Here is a 20,471-nt window from a genome sequence, read left to right as displayed (position 1 = left end):
TACAGGTGTGCTTTGCTGGCTCATGCTGAACATTTCCTCAACCAACCCCCCCAAGTCCTTCTTGGGGCTCTCTGCCCAGCCTATATTGGTGCTTGGGATTGCCCCAGTCCAGGTGCAGGACTTTTCACTTAACCTTGTTGAACTTCACGAGGTTTGCACAGCCCCATTTCTCAAGCCTGCCCAGATCTCTCTGGATGGCATCCCTGCCCCCCAGAATGTTGACCATATCACACAGCTTGTTGTCATCAGCCAACTTGCTGAGAATGCACCTGATCTCACTGTCCCTGTCACTGACAAAGACATTAAACAGCTCCAGTCCCTAAAGTAACTCCTGAGCACCACTCTTCCCTGGTCTCCACTTGTACATTGAACTGTTGACCACAGTTCTTTTAGTGCCACCATCCAGCCAATTCCTTGTTCACTGACAGTTTGGGCTACATCTGACTACATACATTTCATTTCATGTAATGAAATTTGCAAAAGCCTGGGATTTTTACCTTGTGAATGGACTTGGCAATGGTCTTGGTGTGGTTTCTTCAGAAAACCTATTCTATACATGGTAGCAAATAGTGCATTAGACTGCAGACTGGACTAAAATTCTTCTGAGAATCCATAAAAGTGGTTGTCCTCCCAATATGAAAATTCTGAGAGGCTTTAGAAAGCTTTTTAAAGCTAAAACTGTGCTCACAGAGGAGGAATCCATGATTATCTATTTTCATGATGAAGGTGGCTGACTAAAAGTTAATTATAGCTCAGCCACAGAAATAAAATAGTAGATCTAGCAGCTAAAAGCTGAAACCTTTTTGTCAGTGTTTAGTCTTCGTCGCACATTTTACGTTTGTCTCCTGCATGACTGAAGTGAAACCATGATCCTATTGTAGGCAATCCTTTGTAGGCAAGAATATAAAGAAATAATCTAGGATTTACATAACCCAAGTTTAAATTAGTAAGATTTGAATGAATATTAGACCTACAGTCTTAAATATTTTGAATTTTTTTGTATTTTCTCATGCATTTGAATTTCATTCTCCTCTTAGTGTGAACAGCATCTGTTTTATCTTTTTTTTTTTTTACAACAGGCTTTTCAGAAACACTTGGGCAATCAGATCACTCCTTTTCATGGAAAAGAGCAGTGCTAGAGCAGCTATCAGCCCTTGTTCCTTCTGGCATTGCACCTCTGGCACTTTCAGCTCCAGGCTCGGGCTTGTCCAAAGCTGGTGCAGCACTGCACAGTCACTGAGAGCACCTGGATCAGGCTGTTGCCTTGCAGTGCAGGGCTGCTGAGGGGGCTGCCCAGGCATGTGGCAGGATTAATACCCAGTTTGGGATTGTAGTGGGTGTTTCCATCTGTTCTTAGCAGTGGCAGGTTCCCAGTGTTTTTCCAGATGTTTTGGGTGATGGATTACCAGACTTAAATAACATCTACAATTCATCAGAATATACGGGATTTATCTGATGCATTTGCTTTCAAGGGCTCTGAGAGGTTTGTGTGAGATTTTGGTGGATCTGTCTGTCAGCTATTCATACTGGAACAGAAACAGCATTTGAGACCAGAATTTATATTTTACAGCTTGAAACTAGATTTTTTTTTTTTTTTTATATATCCTGTGCCTGTTAAATCTGGTGATTGCAACAGCTGCTTTACCAACTTGTGATTTCAGTTTTGTTTTGACATTTCTGCTGGCATGCATGTGAATTTACTCCCTTCTTGTACTACTCTGTTTTGAAAAAAAAGCCTGCTTCTTAGCTTGATTTTGATAACTAGTTTTAATTGCATGCACTTTTCATGAGGAACTGAACAATCATCTGATCATTGTATGGATGATTTTTAACTTCCATTACATACATTTTCTTCTTTTCTTTGAAATCATATGATGGCTAGGTTTTTGTATCCATGAGCTCTCCTCTAAAAATAAATTAGTGTCAATGCCTGATGAAAAAAGTGAGTTCATGCTTGTTTTAAGTCATTTACCTATGTCTAGGTTCATTTAAACTCCTCATTACTTATTTCACTAAAACTGTGGTAATTGTACTTAGGAGAAAAAAAGAGTACTTTTTTTTTTTTTAATAGAATTTGATGTTACCTTTCTGTTGCAGTCCTTTCTTTCCTGATAATATTTGGGTTTGCAACATGCATTGTGTGGTCAGTGCTTCAGAGCCTTTTCTTGCTCACACAGTCCCAGCTTGCTGGGCTTTCAGTCCAGAAAGCTTCTATAAAGAAAATCCCAAATAATTTAAAAAGAGACTAGAGGAGTGAATTAGCCTTTTAAACCATTGCTCCCTGAGGATGCCTTTGTGGTTCACAGACCCTTAAATGTCCAAGTTCATGATGAGTTTAAGTCTGCCTACATAATTTCAAACTATTAATCAGTTCAAAGCTGTTGTATTGGTCAGAAGAGGCCTTTGAAAGATCATTAGATGGCTTCAGGTGACTTTCAGGACTGGGTTATGGTGCAGGTTGTTTCTCATTCTATTTTTTTGTGTTCCATAGGATCATTCACAGCCCCAGGTTTACCTCTGAAACCAAACTTCTTCACTGAGGTCTGAGAAATGTTATATTTCCTCCATTGCTGCAGTTGCTTAGCTCAACTTGATATCATACTTAGGCCATTTTTTCTGGAGATGTCTCTGCTCTGCTGTGTATTGAAGTATTTTTTGACATTTGTTTCTTCTCTCTCAAGCTTTGAAGAAGTCTCTTGTAACATTTTCTCTCACTTTTTGCTATGTCTCATATATTTATGAGTATTTCTGACCCTCATTCTGGGTGTTTTAATCTTTTTGTCAAGGCTAACAATTCAGGTTGGGCTGTTTCCTTAGCACCTCAGTAAGTGTTGAGCTCTCTGTTCTTGTTGGCTTTACTGTTCATCCTTAACAGGTCCCTGTGGCTGATGCAAACTTGCCAGTTAGAATGGTATGAAGTTGATACATCTTGCTATCACCTATTTCAGCAGATCCTTCAATGCACCAGTGATGTTACCTGTGTATTTTCTTTTACCTCTTGTGTTGTTTCTTTTTAATTGCTTTACCTTTTGTTTTACACAGGTATTTTTCTACTTCTTCATGTGGGAGCAGGAGTTGGCAGTATCTTGTTTCCTTTATTTCACACAGTCCTATTACTGCAGTTGTTCTGCCATCTTTGACACTTTCAGACAGCACAACCCCTGCATGACATATCAATGTTCCTCCTTTCTGAATTCATTTGGAAATTACTGCTGAAATGCACATTAGCTTTTTGCAGTAGCTTTTCTCACTGGGCTGGGAATTTCTTTAAGTTGGACCTGAGAGGGGATTTATTTTTGCAAATTTCTATTACCTCTGTTATCAGTCACTGTAGGTGTTCTGGCATCCTTAAGATATTGATTTTATTTCATTTTCTCCCAGTATGTAGACAGTCTGAATCCAGAGATGACTCCATTTGAGGAAATCCAAGGTGCTATGTTGTCTATGTGTATGTAAGCAGCCCTCTCTTAGGCAAAAGTTTTGTGGTTCTACCAATTTCTTAGCATTTTAACTTTGCAAATGGACCTCTTGATACTTCATTCTTCTTCTTAGCAATTATTTCTTTGAAGAGTTTTTCATTAAAAGGTGTTTAGGGAAGCATTGTCCAACAGTAATGACTGATAATTGTAGACTGGGCCTTCGTTATCTTCATGGTTAGCTGTCTGGTGAGTAATGTTGCATAACTGTCAGGTTTTTGTATTTTGTTTGAAACTTATCTTGGCACAATTAGACTGTAATTGGTTCCTGGGGTAAAATTAATTTTTTTGTGTTCTCTCTGATTATCAGTCACCTTGCCACCTTAAATATGACTGTATTTGATTTTGAGAGTATTGTGTAAACTTCTGCAAGTGATGTTTATTAGTTACATATGCAGATTTCGCCACAAGGAAGGACTGTTAATTTCTACATAGAAATGCTTGTTTTGCACTTTTGCTGCCAAGTTCTGCCAAATTTTCCTCCAAAAAATTTTAGGCTTGTAGAGAGTTGTTATGAATATTATAGCAAGGATATAAAGAAGAAATTATTGATTTAGTCTCCCCAGTGATCTCAGTTTATTTTGGGCTGCTGCTCTTCAGATACTTATGACACTTTATACTCATTTTGGGATGTTTGATGAAATGAGAAGATGGGGGAGTCACAGGAGAGTTTTGGGGTCACTGCTTAGGTAAAAAAAATTAGGGATATTATTTAAAGGAAATTAATCTCTGTTGGTTCTGCTATTGCAAAACAACTTTTATTAAAAGCAAATAATTACCATTTTCTCTGTTACTATTTCTCTCAAATAATTTCTTAATAGCTTTTGGCAAGACTTGTTGCATTATGTTTTCCTGAATTAGAATCTTTTACCTATGTGTAAAAGACCACTAGTGGTTTATTCCAAATTTGTATATTGTGCTCTCTTAAGAGATCTGGGTCAGCCTGCAGGGAAAGATGGCTGAGAAGAAATAAGCATGTTTTGGGACATAGCTGTTGGAGAAAAAAGGAATGAGGGAGTCGGAGCAAAGGGCTGAGAGTTTAGTGTGGGCTCTCAGACACACAAAAATTGCAAGAAGGAGCAGAGAGCAGATAGCCAAGACTTAGAAATAATAGAAAATGACAGTAAATGGGTATCAAAAACCAGAATTTGTTACGACTCAGAAAACCAGGGAGCTAGCTCTCACCAAGCCTACGAGCAAAGGACCATCTGCAAGGAGAAACAGGATAGGAGTTGGTTTACAAGCTATTTTGTCCTAAATGCTCTGTCTTCATTTAAGAAATTAAAAAAATCTATGTTATATTGAAGAAGGCAGATGATATGCACATTCAAAAGCCTTTTTTTCTGAAACTCAGTGTAGGAAGAAAGGTCTGAGATGGTTCATCTTCTTGCCTTTGGATTTCTTCATGGTCTGTAATTTAAGTTTTAGCCATTGCTCAGTCTCCTACCTCCAGCAGCAGTGAAATGTTATCACTGGATCTTCCTGCATTAAATGTGCCCTGGATCAGATAGCATTAGCAGTGATTTAAATTCCAGCTGGCATTAGAGAGTGACCATCCTTATGAGCAGTCAAAAAACGCCATGTGGCAGATGCAGAAGACTAATATCAACAAGGGAGAGCATGGATGTTAGAGAGGTCCTGGACTTCTTTATGGGAACACCACATAAGCACAGCATTTAGTTGTGAGTTTCATGAACCACTATATCACCATTGCATTGTCCTGTCCTCTCTGTGGGTTCTCCTTGGAACTGGTTCTGCAGGCTAGAATTTTATTTGTTTTTAGATGTTGCTGATCAGAAAACATCAGAATATGATCTGGATTGGCTGCTTCTCAGAAAACAAATTTATTCTATTGACACCATTGAGCACTTTGCCCACTCAGTGGTCTGAATGGGCTTTTCCTTCTGTGTTTCTTCTAGCAACTCCTGTTGGGCTGAGAAACCTTAAAGTCTGTCATTATTGAAATATGTTTGTATCTGGTGTTACCTTCTGTTTTTCTTGCTCCCAGGGGTCAGCATTTCTCCCTACTGCTGCTGCATTTTTCTGGTCATCGCTAACACTGGAAGGTACTTCCTTCATCCTAAGCCTTGTGAAACAAGCTTTCAGCCAAGCTCTTCAGCTTTGAGAAGGTGTGCCCTCTTATTCTGTTGAGTACACCTGAAGTAGTGTGTTTGGCAGTTGAGTACTTCTTGATGGCAGAATTGCTTGGTTTTCAGATATGACTGGAATCATTGTGTGCTGCTTCACCACAAGGCAACTTTGCCACTAGACAAGGTTAGCAATAATATGTTTTGTATAGCAATGTATAGCTTTGGTACCGGATTATGGAAAAGCAAACTTACAAAATGCATTAAGTATGTTTAATGCCCCTCCTCACTTTTGTTGTTTCAGCTTCTGAGCTGCCATTTTGTTCTCTTAAGCTGGAATCGCTTTTGATAAAGCTAAGATCTCAGTTTAAAATGTCTGTTGCCTCTTCCCCTTCTGTCTTAACCCCTTCCTTGGGGGAAATAACATGATGCTCATACTGGGGCAGCAAACATGCTGTGAAGTAGCATACTGGACTAAGTGCAGAGGACACTAAACTGAAGCTTTTAAAAATTTCTCTGAAATTTGATTCCTCAGGTTTTGGAATGTAGGTTCTTTGAACACCTAACAAATGACAGGACTTAAGTTATCTTGATTTTTAATTTTTTATTGCGTGCTTTGGGGGAGGGAGTCTGATTGTAACCTATTGAAGTAAATTTGAGAAATAGTCAGCTCTTGTTTTATTTTATGTACATTCTGTACATGCATAGCTCCAGTTGGTCCCTTCTCTGTGTGTGGGAGGATGCCAAGGCAGAATGCTGCAGAGCAGTAAGTACTCATCTACAGTGTCAGACTGAACAGCCACAATTACACTGGGACTAAGTACATATAAGGGTATTCTATTTTGAAGTTTAACTTATGATTGCACTTCAAAGAACCATATATTGCAGCAATTTGGTACTTTTAACTCAGCTAGAATAGTAAGACTGAGTATATCCATTAGTAGAAGCAAATAAAAATCAGAGTGAGATGAAATAGAAGTACTTGAAATTGTGATTAGATATATCTGTTGAGGTTTCTAAAGATTAGTGTCTGGTCTACAGAGAGCTGGCTGAGTACATTGTACTACTTCCTTCTTTCAGATATTATTTTGAATGAAAAGGAGCTAAAATTAAATGTTTCTTAGATAAACAGTCCTGTAGGTAATCTGATTAATGCTGATTTTTTTCATGATTGTAAGTAGAATTGAAGGTCTTAAGATAGCCAGTGAATATTAAGTCTACTTTATTAAAATGTGTGACCTAGAATCAAAAACTTCACAAATTTTTGGGGAATCATTTTGATTTTGTCATTTTTAGTACAAGGAATATTTTCTTCTGTAAGATAGGCTTCCTGGGTCCAAATGTTACTGCAGAGATTATTGGGGTTTTTTTTGTAAAAGGTAGCAAAAATAAACTTTTTCCAGGAAAGTAATTTAGATATTTTTTTCTTTCTTTTTCCCAGTTATCCTACTTACCCTCTATAAAATCTAAACATGCTAATTTATTAAATATAGAAACATACATCTTTATGTAAAAGGGTGCCAGCTTTCTTTAATATATTTCTATAAGGACAACATCTATTGTTAAAGAAAAAGATGTTAGAAAATTGATTTTGGTGGGAATTTGTTCTGCTGAAGGTATTATGTATAGTTTTGAATAGCTATTGAATATTGTATTTAAAACTAAGGTCTTGACTAAATTGATCTTGAAAGTAAAGATAAATTTTTAAAAGGAGCCTTTCCACTTGTGGTCTAGATGTAAAGAACAGACAAGTAGCAGGAATAGAGAGATCTTGGTTGGACTGTTCTTTCATTCCTTTAGTGCTCAGTTACCATGGTGCTGTGGCAGGAGACCATAGCTACAAGGGAAATGGTGCTGGTGTTGTGATGCCATTGTTAAGGTTTCTAATGAGTTTCCAATACAAACAATTTACATTTCCTTTTGTAATAGCTCTCTAGGATTTTCTTCAAATACTAGGAGGGATGCTTCCAATTTAGAAGAGCAGAAATTATGAAGCAGTCTTTATAGACTATTGTGTTTTGTCCATAGCTACTGCAGGAACTAAAAAGCTTGCTTTCAAGGCCAGCACTTCGCTAACATAGCAGACAGGCAGCTTGTCAGTTCAAGCCAGTAATTTAAATCTTTGGTGCTAGTCAAAGCTGTCAACTTAATAACAGCTTACTGCATAAACAAGCTGGAGGACTTACTCTGGGTCATTAGTATGGGAAGTTTCATGAACTGAATTGATGTTTATCACTGGGGATTATTTGAAAAGCAAGGCTTGTTTGAAGGAAAGGTAGTAGTTTGCTTAAGCAATTCTGCTTTGTGCTTACAGCCTTGGTCATGGCAGTGGGTAGTAAAAGTCACTTCAGACATGAAGCAGTATTAGATAAGTTTTGATTTTTGAAGAAGAGGGTCATGGTTTTTTAAAGGCAGAGGAAGCGGATTGGCACGGCAGCTGTCTCAGTATGCCATAGCAGGAAAGATCTGCTTTGCAAGGCCTTCTCTCACCACTGACATCAGTGAAGGAATAGCACAGGAAGTTGAATGAGTAATGGTGCATAAACAATGATTTGGCTACTATGATCTGGTACACTGGGGACACATACACATCAGAGTCATCTAAATGCTTAGTAATACTACATAAAAAATAATCAGTACTTCATGTTTTTATGCCAGTTTTTCCCCAGAGCCACCAAAATGTTTCATCAGCAGTAGAGCAAAAGATTCTCTCTGGTTTAAGTAGTATATATGTGGGGATTATTTCTTTTCACCTCAAAAGAGTGTTATCCCTTAGGACAGTGAATAAGATCCACACTACCCTGTTGGAAGTAAAAATTGAAGAGCGGTGAAGTACTATGAAGCTTTCACTGATTGTGACTTGGGAGTTGGGTTTTGTCTTGTTCGCTGATTGCAGTCACTCACAACCCCCGTGCCGTCAGGAACTGTAGCAAGATATTTGTTCACTGCTTTGAAGCAGTGGTGTTTTGAGTCTCCCACTCCTTATGGAAGCTTAATGGGTTTCTGGTGGCCAGTTTTTAAAGGACTGACTGGCAAGGGCCTCACTAATTTGTAAAGCTGAACAGGATTGTGCCATAAGGCTTTAGTAAGAGGAAATTTGCCTGCGTATTTAGAAATATGAAGATATTTTAAACATTGAACAGTTTGACTACCACTGTTACAGAATTCCTTAAACAGTAAAAAAAAAAAAGTGTCTGTACTGTCTGGAAGCATTTAATTATTGAAAACAGGAGCATCTACTATGCAATGAACTGCAGTTATGCTACTAAAATAAATTATTATTTTGTAGTTACCAATTTTCTTTAGATTAGAGTCAGGACTAATTGTGTGCATTTTGCTGTGGATTGGTATTTCAAAGGGAGATTGTCCTTTCTTTTTTCTTGTCTAGAATTTGCTTTATGTATCTCTTAAATTTTTTAATAAGTAAAATATGCCTGAACAGATGATGTGTTCTAGTTAGCCATATATAGCTATACTAAAGATCTGAAAGTTCCCTCGTTAAATGTCTTAAATATTTAATTTCTTTTCTGTATAAGCAATTTTAAAGTTTTTGTTACATGAAAAGTTGCCCATATCCTCTCATACTATTTTGATTTTTGAAAACTAAATGAGTAAAATAAAGAGATCTGTTTTCTGGCTGAAGATGTGGGATGATGGGAAATGTACAGCTGCTTAATATGTTTTCAGAAATCAGGCTGGAGAATATAAAAAGTAAATACTGTCAGAAACATGGAAGAAAACATTATTTAAGCCTTTTATGTTCTGGTCAATGCAGATGAAGTCATGTACATTCTTTTACATAATGTGCTCCTTTAATGGTTCGGCTGGAAATAGACTTCTTGGCAGCTGTACAGTGCAGAACAAGATGGATAAAGTTCTGTTCCTGTTTCAAAATGCTGTAAGTGTGAGCATGTCAGTATTGTACTAAGACAAATTCAGTCTTTTTTCCTTTTCAGTTTCATCCATTTGATGTTAGTTAAACGAACTGTTAAATTAATGAGAGCATATCTGAAAAAAACATAATTTGTCAGTAGTTTTTGGAGTGAAATTTTCTTTCTCCTCTGGATCCTGACCCTGCTGTGGAGATGGAAGGGTGTAGTGCTGAGAATGATGAGTCCATGGTGAAAAACTGCATTTAACTCTTTATTTCTTTGTGAAGACCTTGCTGGATCTTTAGATCACATGGCATTCTGCAAAAAACCTTAATTACATGGGTTTCTAGGGTGCTGGAAATGTGTATACTTGCAGCCATGGGTCAGTTGCTATCTTTTGGGTTCTGTTTTAGCAAAGGTGATTCATTTCATCCTGGTTAAGCAAAGCATTAAAATCTATGCTATGTGTAGATACTCATAAATTCACTGTGGTTCTGTGGTTACAGGTGTTCTGAAGTGTTCTATTGTAACAGCACTGCAGTCCCTAATGCAAATCCCGTGTTTCAAATTCCCAGTATGAGCTGACAGCTGGTTACAAGTCAGTTATCATGGGCTGTGATTTGTCTCCTGTACCCTCAAAGATTCAAAAGCACTGAGTGTTTGCAAAAGTAGCAAGCCAGAACAGTGCACACCTCCATATGTGGCATGACAAAATGACTGAATAGCTTGTTTTTTCATCTTAAAGCTTTGCAGATTTATAGCTACCACAACTTTAATGATGAATAAGAACTACCCACACAAAGAAAGAGATCTAATGATGACTGAAGGCAAGTGAAATTGAATATATGCTCCTTATAAGGCAGTGTGTGGGAGACACATTTGTAACATACTGAGTATCTGAGCAAAAGCATGTGTCATGTTTCCTTAGGTTCTCAACAGGAGATGTGTAGAAGCAGCAGTGATGACAGGCCTGGCTCTCAACTGCAGCATAAACAAGAAGTCCTTGTTTGACAGAAAGCACTACTTCTATGCAGATCTGCCTGTAAGTATGCAGCATGGCTGGTCCCTCCTGGGCTGTAGGAGGGACGAGTCTGGAGTAGGGATAGCAGTAGGGAGGAGTGCAGAGATGCTTTTTCTGTTTTCAGTCAGTGCTCTGCTCACCCCAACAGGATGCTGCACTGTGCCCTGATGGAATAGGCAGCTGTACCCTGGTGCTCACTGATTGAATATGATTGCTCTGATTGCTGACTCCTTGCTTAGCTGCACAATTCCAGTAGCCTAATGTAATTGGATTGGGAGCTGGAGCTGCTTTGTGCCTTAAGTTGTCTATTCCTGGTGTTTTGTACTAATAGTCTGTTAGGGTAAAAGCAATCTGATAAAAGTCCTTCATTTAAAGTGAATGTATAAGTAACACAGGCTCCAGTAGAATAAACACAGTAGTGTCTTTTCTGTGTGTGCTTAGGGACCTAAAAATATTTAATTTCCCTTCAAAACTTTCCCGGTCATGATTCCAATAAATGAAAAAACCAAAGCTATTGAGAAGTTGAGTCTTTGCAGTGTGGTTTGTTGGTTGATTTCATATTGTGTAGAAGGTAAGTTGGATGTATTTTGCTGCATTTGATATGGATGTAGAAATATTGAAATAGTTTAAGAACCTGACTTCAGTCCTTGCAACAGGATGCAGCAGTGTTTGAGCCTTTTTTTCTCTATAATGGCATTAAACCTTTCTGATTTTTAACTTTTTTTTTGCATGAGCTTATTTGTACTGAATGTTCAATTTAACACTGATCTGTCAAAGGGAGGAAGCTATTTTTAGTTTTGGTGTTTTGGGGGTGAAGATTTGATGACATTAAAAGAAAAATATGTGGGTTTATTTTATTGAGGAAAGATCAAGCATGTTAGCTTGTCCTCTCTTTAGGTGAGGAGTCTCAGACATCCAGAGAAGCAGAATGGGAGACCTCTCAGATCCTAGGTGAATCTGTAGAGGTGCTGTATTATTAACCAAATTACTTTCTTTCCCACTCTTGTTCAGGCATTGAAAATATTTTGAGATTACAGAAAACATTTTCAAATACAATTGTTTCCCATCTTAGAAACAGAATTGTATTAGAGTTGTCCACTGGAGACCTGGATCTCAAAAGAGATTTGTTTTATTCTCTTCTGTGTTGGGAACTTTTGGCTCTTCTGTGAAGCTGCTATAATTTTGATTTGGTTTCTGGGGATAATGTTGCAAATACTTGTAAGTCATTTAGAGGCCCTTTTACTGGGAGCTGTGCAGTGACCTGCTGGGAATGTGAAAAGCAAACTTAGCAGTTTGAATTGCCAATATTTTTTTTAAAGCATGTAGAACTATCTTAAAACCCATTTCAAGACCTGGAGGGTAAAAAGGTGAAATAGTGGGAAATAAATATGACTTTCGAAATTCCTTTACATGTCATAAAGAAACATCAAAAACATCGTAGACAAATTGTTTGCAAATTACCTTTAGTGCTTACTCTGTTAAACTGAAATCACTCATATTCTTGTGATGTCTGCTGCTATCAGCTTACTGATATGTTGTCCTGGGAAAGAATCCACATCCATGTGTCCAAGAGAGCAGTTGAGATGGAAGAAACTGTGGGACTCTGTAGACATGAATTACAGAATCATCTGGTCACATAAGCACGGAGATTTAGTCAGGGAGATGCTGACACATTTTATTAGCTTGAAACATGTTATTCTGGCTTTTTACTGACTGACTTCTGCAGTTTAAGCACTGACAATAAACTGCCCGACCTGCATTTCACAGTGAGCAGTCTAGTCAGGAACCCTGTAATAAGATGCAGAGTTTAGGCTAATGAGCTGAATAGAACCGATAAATCCAGCTCTTAGGGTCATTTGACAATGAGATTATTGTTACTCCTGAAAACGGGGCTTTGGATGGGAAATGGGATTCATATTATTTATTGTCACTCAATATATCAGCCTTTTAAAAAATCATTTTAATGAGAACTTTTAGGAGATGAGAAGAGCCTGTGATTAGCATAGGCTGCAGAGTCAGTTATTATTTTTCTTACAGTGATCACGTCTAGTAGGTCATGCACTTCACTGCATATATAAATTGGGGTGTTGACAGGGCCAGACCACTGTTCTGCATTCCAGTGCCCTGGAATTCACCATCTCTACATTTTAGAGTAAGCTCATCTTCCCTACAAAATATGCAAACACTCCTCCCAATTAATTTGTGTCTGGCAGACTTTTTTTTAATTTTCACCACTAGTGCCATAGGTAGGTGAGGAAGGAGGAAGCAAAGGGGGGCCCCACCTCAGCTGCCATTGATTCCCTTCTCTATTTTTACATCATTGCAGTTATTCCAATACCTTGTCACTGGCAGCCACTGTTTTGGCCAGCAGTTTCCCCTTTGAGTGGAGTCCCAGGCGTGAGGTGGCATTTATCAGCCATGTGCCTCATGTGGGCTGGCAGTGTCTTATCTTTTTAATTGCTACATTAATGGAATGGAGCTTTCTCATTTTCTTGATTTCCACACCTCCACCCCTTCCCTCTCTTCCCCTCTAATGAGAACAATTTGGAACAGACAGAGAGGGATATGCAGACTGTTGGGAGGATGAGTGATAGCCCCAGATTGGGGATGGAAATACAGTAACTGGCTTCAAACAAGATGTAACAAGATCATGGAACTGCAGGCGTGGAAGAACCTCCTCTAGTCCATTTCCTGCCCCACGGCAGCATCAGAGAAGTTTGTCATCCTTGGCAAGAGATTGTGGAGTTGATTATTGATTATTTCAGCATTAGTATGGTGTCCTATATTTGTCTGTTATTGAGAAGTTCTTGTATTTTTTCAAGACTTCCAGCTTCTTAAAGTTATGTTGAATTCTAGACTCACCTTCTAGCTTGCTTCCTTTCCATCTAAGCAAAGTAACTTTTGAATTTACATGTGCATGTATTCTCTTATGTAGGCTGCTATGAAAGATGTTGCATTTTCAGTTTTGTTCTTGGTCAGTTATATTTGCGCTTGGTCTGCTTTCTGAAAAGTGGATGTTTCAATTGACTATAAAGCTAATTTTGTTGACAGGCTGGCTATCAAATCACTCAGCAAAGAGTTCCTATTGCAGTAAATGGAAGTCTGTCATACAGTCTCTGCATAGACAACAAGATGAGCCAGATGGTGACCAAAACTGTGAGGATTAAACAAATTCAGTTGGAGCAAGACAGTGGAAAAAGTCTCCATGATGACACAAGGAGTCAAACACTTGTGGACTTGAACAGGGCTGGTAGGCTTGGATTACTTCCCTATTTTTCTCTTCCTTTTGGGTTAAGATAGGTCTTTAAAGGTAAATAGATGACAGGAAAACAGGCAAAAAATAAAAACAGCTTTATGGCTCTCTCCTTGAAAAAATCATTTATCAAAATTACTGTTACACTTGAAACAGATGAATACTTGTTTTTTTTTAATGGTCAGTAAACCTTTCCCATTTGCTGTTGGTTGTTGGCAATTGGCAGTAGCAAGTTAGAAATCTCTTGGCTTCAGTTTGCTCAAAACTGTGTCACAGTCACAGAGCCACTCACTCAGCCATTTAAGCTCTGTACTTATGTATTGTTACAAAAAATAAGATGTAACAGATCAAGTGAATCAAGTTTGTATATAGAAAGAGCAGCTGTTGGAATCTCTTGGTGCATGAGTCAGGCATTTCTTTTAATTATTAGCTGTGAAGAAATGTAGATTTTCTCTTTTAACTTGGAAATTGTAGATGGAGCGATCCAAAGGAGTGTACAGCATGGCTGGCCTAGACTGATTGGGATGAAGTACTCTGGTGTCTATTGAGGCTGAGGGCTGTGGCTGCTCAGATTCCTTGAAAGCTATGTCCTGAAGCTAAAAACTAGACCACATCTGTTGACAGTTCTGCCTGCTCCAAAATTAGTTTAAGATAAAGTAAATTTGCATCTGGAACCCCACTGGCTTTAAATGAAAGTCCTTCTAGAGAAAGGCAGAAGAGGAATGAGTCCTTCTGATCTGCATGTCCTCAAAGGGTGGAGGGTTGTGTGCAGTTCGTTACTTTAAAAAAATAACACGAAAATTTTTTATAGCAGCTAGGCCCTTTGTGACAGTTACTAAATAATACATGGGGGTTTATGGTTTTTTGGTTTTTTTTTTAAAGAGACCCAAGTTCTTTCATGTGTTAGCCAGTTGCACTCTCATGTGCCAAGATCAAAAGCTATTTTTGAATCCTGTCTCTTTCCTTCATAGGAGTCGGTCTCATGGAGGTTGTCATGGAGCCTGATATGTGCTGTGGGGAAGAAGCAGCTGCAGCAGTCAGAGAGCTTCAGCTCATTCTGCAAACACTTGGGAGCAGCCAAGCAGTCATGGCAGGTACTGAGGGGAGAAAGGCATGTTCCCTTGTCACCAGTAATTCTCTGCATTTGCAGGAGTTTTGCAGCTTCTGGTTATTTTGCTCTGTGGTTGCTTATAATGCATAGCCCTTTCTAGCTGTTGTTTTTACAATCCTCAGAGTCTGTCCTGATGCCTGCCATGCTTATAGGCCTGCCTTTGTCTGCAGAACTTTGCTGTGCTAGATGTTATGTTTCCTCACACAATGATTTTACAGGATAAAGCTGGGCACGAAGAAATGTCCCCAGAGTTCTTGTGGTGCTTCTCCCCATCTCTTTCCATCTTGCTTGCTACAGTACTGCAGCACAGAAGATCTGTAGCAAGGATTAATTGTAGAGTATCAAAGGGACAAAGTAGTGGGAGCATGGATCATCTTCTAAGTGTCAGGACTCAGCTAGTCATAAAATTGATGTAGGCAGTAAACTTGTGCTGGTGTCATGGATGAGATGGAGTAAACAACAGCATGTACAGAAATGGGTGCTGGGGTTGATTTTAGCCAAGATTACCTGTCTTTCTGAGACTACTTCCTCTTGCAGGAAGCATTGCTTCTGGCACCAGCTCTTTCTGTAATTTTAAGGCCCTGATTTTCACAATGGGTGGTGTGCAGAAGCATAGACTGCATTCAGCCTCCTAACTAGGGATTGTGTCTCATTAGTTTTAAGATTCAGATCATGCCCTTTTTCCTCAGTCTTAATGTTACCAAAATTTACAACCAGCCCATGGTTACAGGTAGCATATAGCAGACATCTGCTTAAGAATTTAAAAGTGGTTTCAGGCATTCATTCCCTCCATACATATCCACAATTATCAGCTGCTTATTAATGTTCACAGTGTAAGATATATTTTTGCCTGTGACAGTTGGCCTCAGTGTCTGGAAACAAATTCAGTCCATTATACAAGTGGATGTCTCCTGGAAAACTGAGTCAGAGTGCTCCATGCATCACACAATAAATGGGATCAAATAAATGTTGGCTACTGATGCAGCTTTAATTTAATGTAGCGGGAAATAATAATAGCTAGACATTATCTGATTCTCTGAATCTTTTCTCACACAAGTGTCCCACATGTCAAATAAGGCACACTTGTCAGTATTAAGCAGCCAGTTTGGATGCTTCTTCAAGGGCCTTCGTGGGCATACCTCTCTACAATCATTTTTCACTACTGAATTTGGCCCTAAGATTGCCATTGGAATTACATTGTGGTATCTTTTATCGCAGGGACATTTCTGACTTTATATGAGAATCCCAGTATTGAAAATATTTTTCTTCCAGGATAGTTAGCTATAAAAGTATTTGGATTTATTTTTTTTTCTAAGTGAAGGTTTTTGGGGCTTTTGCATGTGCACTGAAGACTTGTGCCCAGTTTTGTCAGATGTTATTTCATTAACAACAAATACATGAAAAGATGCTTTTATTGTAGAGTGAAAGAAAAGTAAACTGGATTCAAAGAAAAAGAAGCCCTTTTTTGTTTATTTTTTTTGTTTGGTTGGTTTTGGGTTTTTTTGTTGTTTTTTTGTTTTGTTTGGCTTGGTTTTTTTGTTTCTTTTAAGAACTTTTGCAGCCTGGGTCTTTTGCTTATGCCTGATTAAATTCATTGTCTGGTCACCGTGACACCTACATCCAAGTACAAACAGGTCATGTCTCAAATGAAGCAAGGGCAGGACAAGACTGTTCCTCATTTGGAACAAGTACAGGTTTCACCCCAAAGAGGGTGCACATGCAAAACACTTCCCTTGAAAGAGATACTGGGTCATTCTAGCATCTTTGTCTCATTTGCATGTCTGGCAAGGCTCTGTGAAGACAGAGGAAATTAGTGTGCTGTCATCCAGCCTGCTTTTACAAATTGTACCAAGGCCTTGCCGGTCAATTCAAATCCACTGACCGGAATGGGTTCTGAAGCCCTAGTGTCTTCAGTTTTAACTCTGAGCCATTTTGCACTCTCATTTATAATTCTATAATATTATAATGTATGCAATCAGTAGGCATTTGTTTCTTTTTATCTGTATCTGAAATAAAAAATGAATTTAAAAAAAATACAGGGAAAGGCTACAGATGTTCACTGTGTAATATGGGGAAAATAATGTTTCTTAACATTCCAGGATGTAATACAACCTCTCCTCTTTGTGTATTCCCAGCAGCTGATAACTGTGGCAAGCCTTTTCTTATTGGAAGAGATGTCTTTAGACGGACAATACTTAGAAAGATACAATTATGATTTCCTTGTGGCTGAGTAATTAAAAATTTTTAAGGACATTAGTCCATTTTGGACTGAGAGTGCATGATGCTTTTATATAAAACTTCGTACAGTTTTTGGCAGCCAGGGACATTTTGGGGGGGTAAGATTGCAATTTCTTCAAGGAGAGGAAGAAAATTACCAAAAAAATCCACTGCTTCTCACTTTGTCCTTGAGCTGTAAATTTCCAAGAACACCTTAGTAAATCTGTTCAACATAACCTTAAGTTCTTGTGTTCCATGCTAGGGTAGCATATATCCATCAAATTGTAATTCCAAAAGGTATTTTTGTGCTGCTTTGAGAGGAACGGAAGCTCACAATCCACCACTTTGCTTGTCTAATTCTGCCCTTTATTAAAGAGCTGTGAATCAGAAGCTCTTTTCACTGTATGGCTTAGAGGATCTGTGCTGCACTGCACCACGCAGTTTTCTGAGAGGTATTATGAGCAATGATTTAGAAGTATTTTGAATGATTCAAGGCAGTGCCTTGAGATGGAATCACAAACAGAAAGCTATGATGAAATGGTTGTTACTCCTTTCTGAACATAGAGAAGTCTACTATTAAGGCTCTGCACATAACATGAAGTTTATTAATGCATGACATGGTTTTTAACTCTAGTGTACAGGGCATCCTGTTCTGTTAATAAAATTTCCTTTTACAGAGGGTCAGCTGAGAGTGGATGCCAATGTTTCTGTGCATCACCCTGGAGAGCCTTACGGAGTGAGGACTGAAGTGAAGAATATCAATAGCATAAGATTTCTGGCAAAAGCAGTAGGTAAATGGTTGCTTCATTACAAGAGCATTGTAGGTATTTTATGTGGTCTGAGCCGAAAGATGGCAAGCTCCTGAGTGCAGTAATTGGCCTTAAATGGCCTGATGATCTTCACCTGAGTGTCTCCTCCATGTGCCTTGCCTGTGGGTACAGGAGTCCTATTTAGGCTCAGGCTGGGACCTCTAGACCTTGCCTGAGTGGCTGTGTCACAGGTGTGCCAGTTTTAGTCCTGTCTCCTGAAGGACCTTGGACCTGTTCTGTAGCCTTGTTCTCAGTCCTGTCACAGGACTAACCTTCTTCTGCTTCTCCCTGAGCTCCCTGAATGAACCCTGGACTCAGCTCATCCCCTCACCTCAACTGGTACTGTCAGAGGACTCTTAGTAGCACCTGCCCCTGCCCACTCAGACTAGTGGGACTGCACCAGAACATCAGGTCATGGCCTTGGTTCTGGTCACCCTTCACTCCTGGCTTATCCCTCTATGGAGCAGCCCCACTTGTGTTGCTCTCTGACAGAATAAATCTTAGTGTGAAAAGCTCTGGAAAGAGCAGGTATTTTAGTTTGCAGGTTTTTTGCAGTAAAACCTCTGCCTACAAGAAGGACGAAGCAGGTGGTTAAGTGCCTAGCATGTACTAAAATATGGTAGCAGTGGTTTTGTGTCCTCCAGTGGAGATGATTGCTTTCCACTGAGCATGGTGTGTGATGTGTGTGAAGTTCAGATGCAGCTTGGGTATGAGGAAAAAAATGCTGATTGTTACAACTCCAAAAGAAAACTGAACTGGATGACTACAAGGTCACCAGGAATGTATGGCTTGACTGCAGTGCCTGGGAGAAAATGGTTTCCACTTAAAGGAAATGAAAGCAGATGAGGAAAACACACAAAGACGGAAACCGTGCTGGAGAGAGACAGTGACTGATAATTCTGCCTATAACTACTGCTGTTGATTTCATTAAGGTTAAAACAACAAAGTCTTCCATTATGGCATGGCAGTGAAAAATGAAATAGTGGAGTGCAGTAGAGCTAATAGTGTAGTCTAACAAGCTTACCCTTTTTTCTTTTATTACTGTTAGACTATGAAATACAGAGGCAAATTGAAGAACTTGAAAATGGAGGGACAATTTTGAATGAAACAAGAGCCTTTGATTCCAAGCTTGGGTGAGTTTTTATTTCGGAGGAACATAGGAATAGCTGCTTTAGAGTGCCCACATATACATAGTGACATGATCAGGAACTGTGTCTTCTAAGGCTAATGTTCAGAAGTATAGTCTCCTCATAGGGAGTAATTGGCGGCTGAGGCTTTTTCACAACAGATTGTGTGCTGCATCAAGTAGTGTCTGTGAAAATAACTGCCCTCTTACATGCACTTATTCTTTGAAGTGGTTTTAAGAGGCTCTCCTAACCTTCATGAGGCAGAGGTTCTGGGTTGTGGTTTTTCCATAAAACTGATTCTGTGGTGTCTCTCTTACCACATCTTGTTTTGTTTTTATTTTAGGTGCACAGTACCAATGAGAGACAAAGAAGGAAAACAGGATTACCGGTACGTTTTTTAGATAGACTTAACATTTCACAAACGGAGAATTTATTACATTTCTGAAGTTTATCCAATGTAATAAGGATGTAAAGTTATTCAGAACAGTAAGTCTGTGTTGGAAGTTTACCTTCTACTGGAAGGGGCAGAGACCTATCAAAATCAGTGCTCATCTGCACAGTTCAGATCTGGATTTGTGTCTCATTTCTGGTGAAACCCTTGGACCTTTCACACCTAGGCTGTGAGTATTTCAGCTCAAAGCAGGAAAGCTGAAGGTTTACTGTGTGGCCAGTATACCACTGGTATTTTCTTCTTAGGAAATAAGAAGAATGCCTTAAGAATAAGGCATTCTTAAGAATGCCTGACATAAAACATCAGAATATTCTGAGTTCAGCATTGCGCCTGCTTTAAGTAAATACAGAGGGAAATGGTTTTCAGCTACCAGGCCCTGCCTCTTCATGCTTAGATTCTGTGATCACAGATCACAAATGCTGTTTGAAAATCCTAGCTGCTATTGAAAGGTGTCGGCATTTCATGGGCAGGTTTCTACCTTGAAGTTCTTCGCAGACCTAGTGAAGGTGTTACCTTGCTAAGTACTTTGCCTTCCCTAAGTGTAAGATGACAGTCACTGAACCATAGTCACCCAGGAAGGATTTAGCTGTAGGGCTGAGGGGACAAGGCATGAGCCTTGTTGGGAAGCAGTGCTGCTGGGAATGAGTTCTGAGGGAATACTGCAAGGCAGCAGCACAGCTGCTTAGGGCCATCATAGTGCCAATCCTCCCAGTAGTTCCGAGCTTTGCATCCCAGAGAGAGCTTCCTGGTACTCCAGAGTTCACTTTACAGCAGGAGACTTGTAGTTCTGCAGGACAACATTCAGAGCCACTTAGCTTGGTCAGCTCTGTGCTCCTGTTAGATCTTCTTCTCTACCACTGATCTTGCTACAGCAGAGCAACAATTTTGAAAACATCCCACAAACTTTGAATTCAAATCTGCTTTTTAGATTATGTTTTTGTAGAAATGCAGCAGTGATAATTTTGTGAATTCCTTGTTATGGTAGGGGCAGGCACGATGCTCATTTAAAAAGACTACCTTGAAAAAATGCAAAAGAAGATTAATTAA

The 20,471-nt window shown here is 39.1% G+C and overlaps 1 protein-coding gene across 2 annotated transcripts in view; it reads left to right on the top strand.

The window, feature by feature from the left end:
* Positions 1–20,471, top strand: part of GATB (glutamyl-tRNA amidotransferase subunit B) — a 42,156-nt gene that overhangs the window by 5,466 nt on the left and 16,219 nt on the right. For both annotated transcript variants that reach the window (XM_058837250.1, XM_058837249.1), the window contains exons 3-8: positions 10,364–10,477; positions 13,508–13,706; positions 14,681–14,803; positions 17,715–17,828; positions 18,895–18,979; positions 19,317–19,361. In XM_058837250.1, the coding sequence (XP_058693233.1) occupies positions 10,364–10,477; positions 13,508–13,706; positions 14,681–14,803; positions 17,715–17,828; positions 18,895–18,979; positions 19,317–19,361 (680 nt within the window). The remainder of the gene's footprint in view (positions 1–10,363; positions 10,478–13,507; positions 13,707–14,680; positions 14,804–17,714; positions 17,829–18,894; positions 18,980–19,316; positions 19,362–20,471) is intronic.

Source organism: Poecile atricapillus, chromosome 4 (genome assembly GCF_030490865.1).
Source record: "Poecile atricapillus isolate bPoeAtr1 chromosome 4, bPoeAtr1.hap1, whole genome shotgun sequence".
In the NCBI taxonomy this organism is placed as follows: domain Eukaryota; kingdom Metazoa; phylum Chordata; class Aves; order Passeriformes; family Paridae; genus Poecile; species Poecile atricapillus.
The sequence above is the reverse complement of the archived record's forward strand: the minus strand, read 5'-3'. Positions and strand labels throughout refer to the sequence as shown.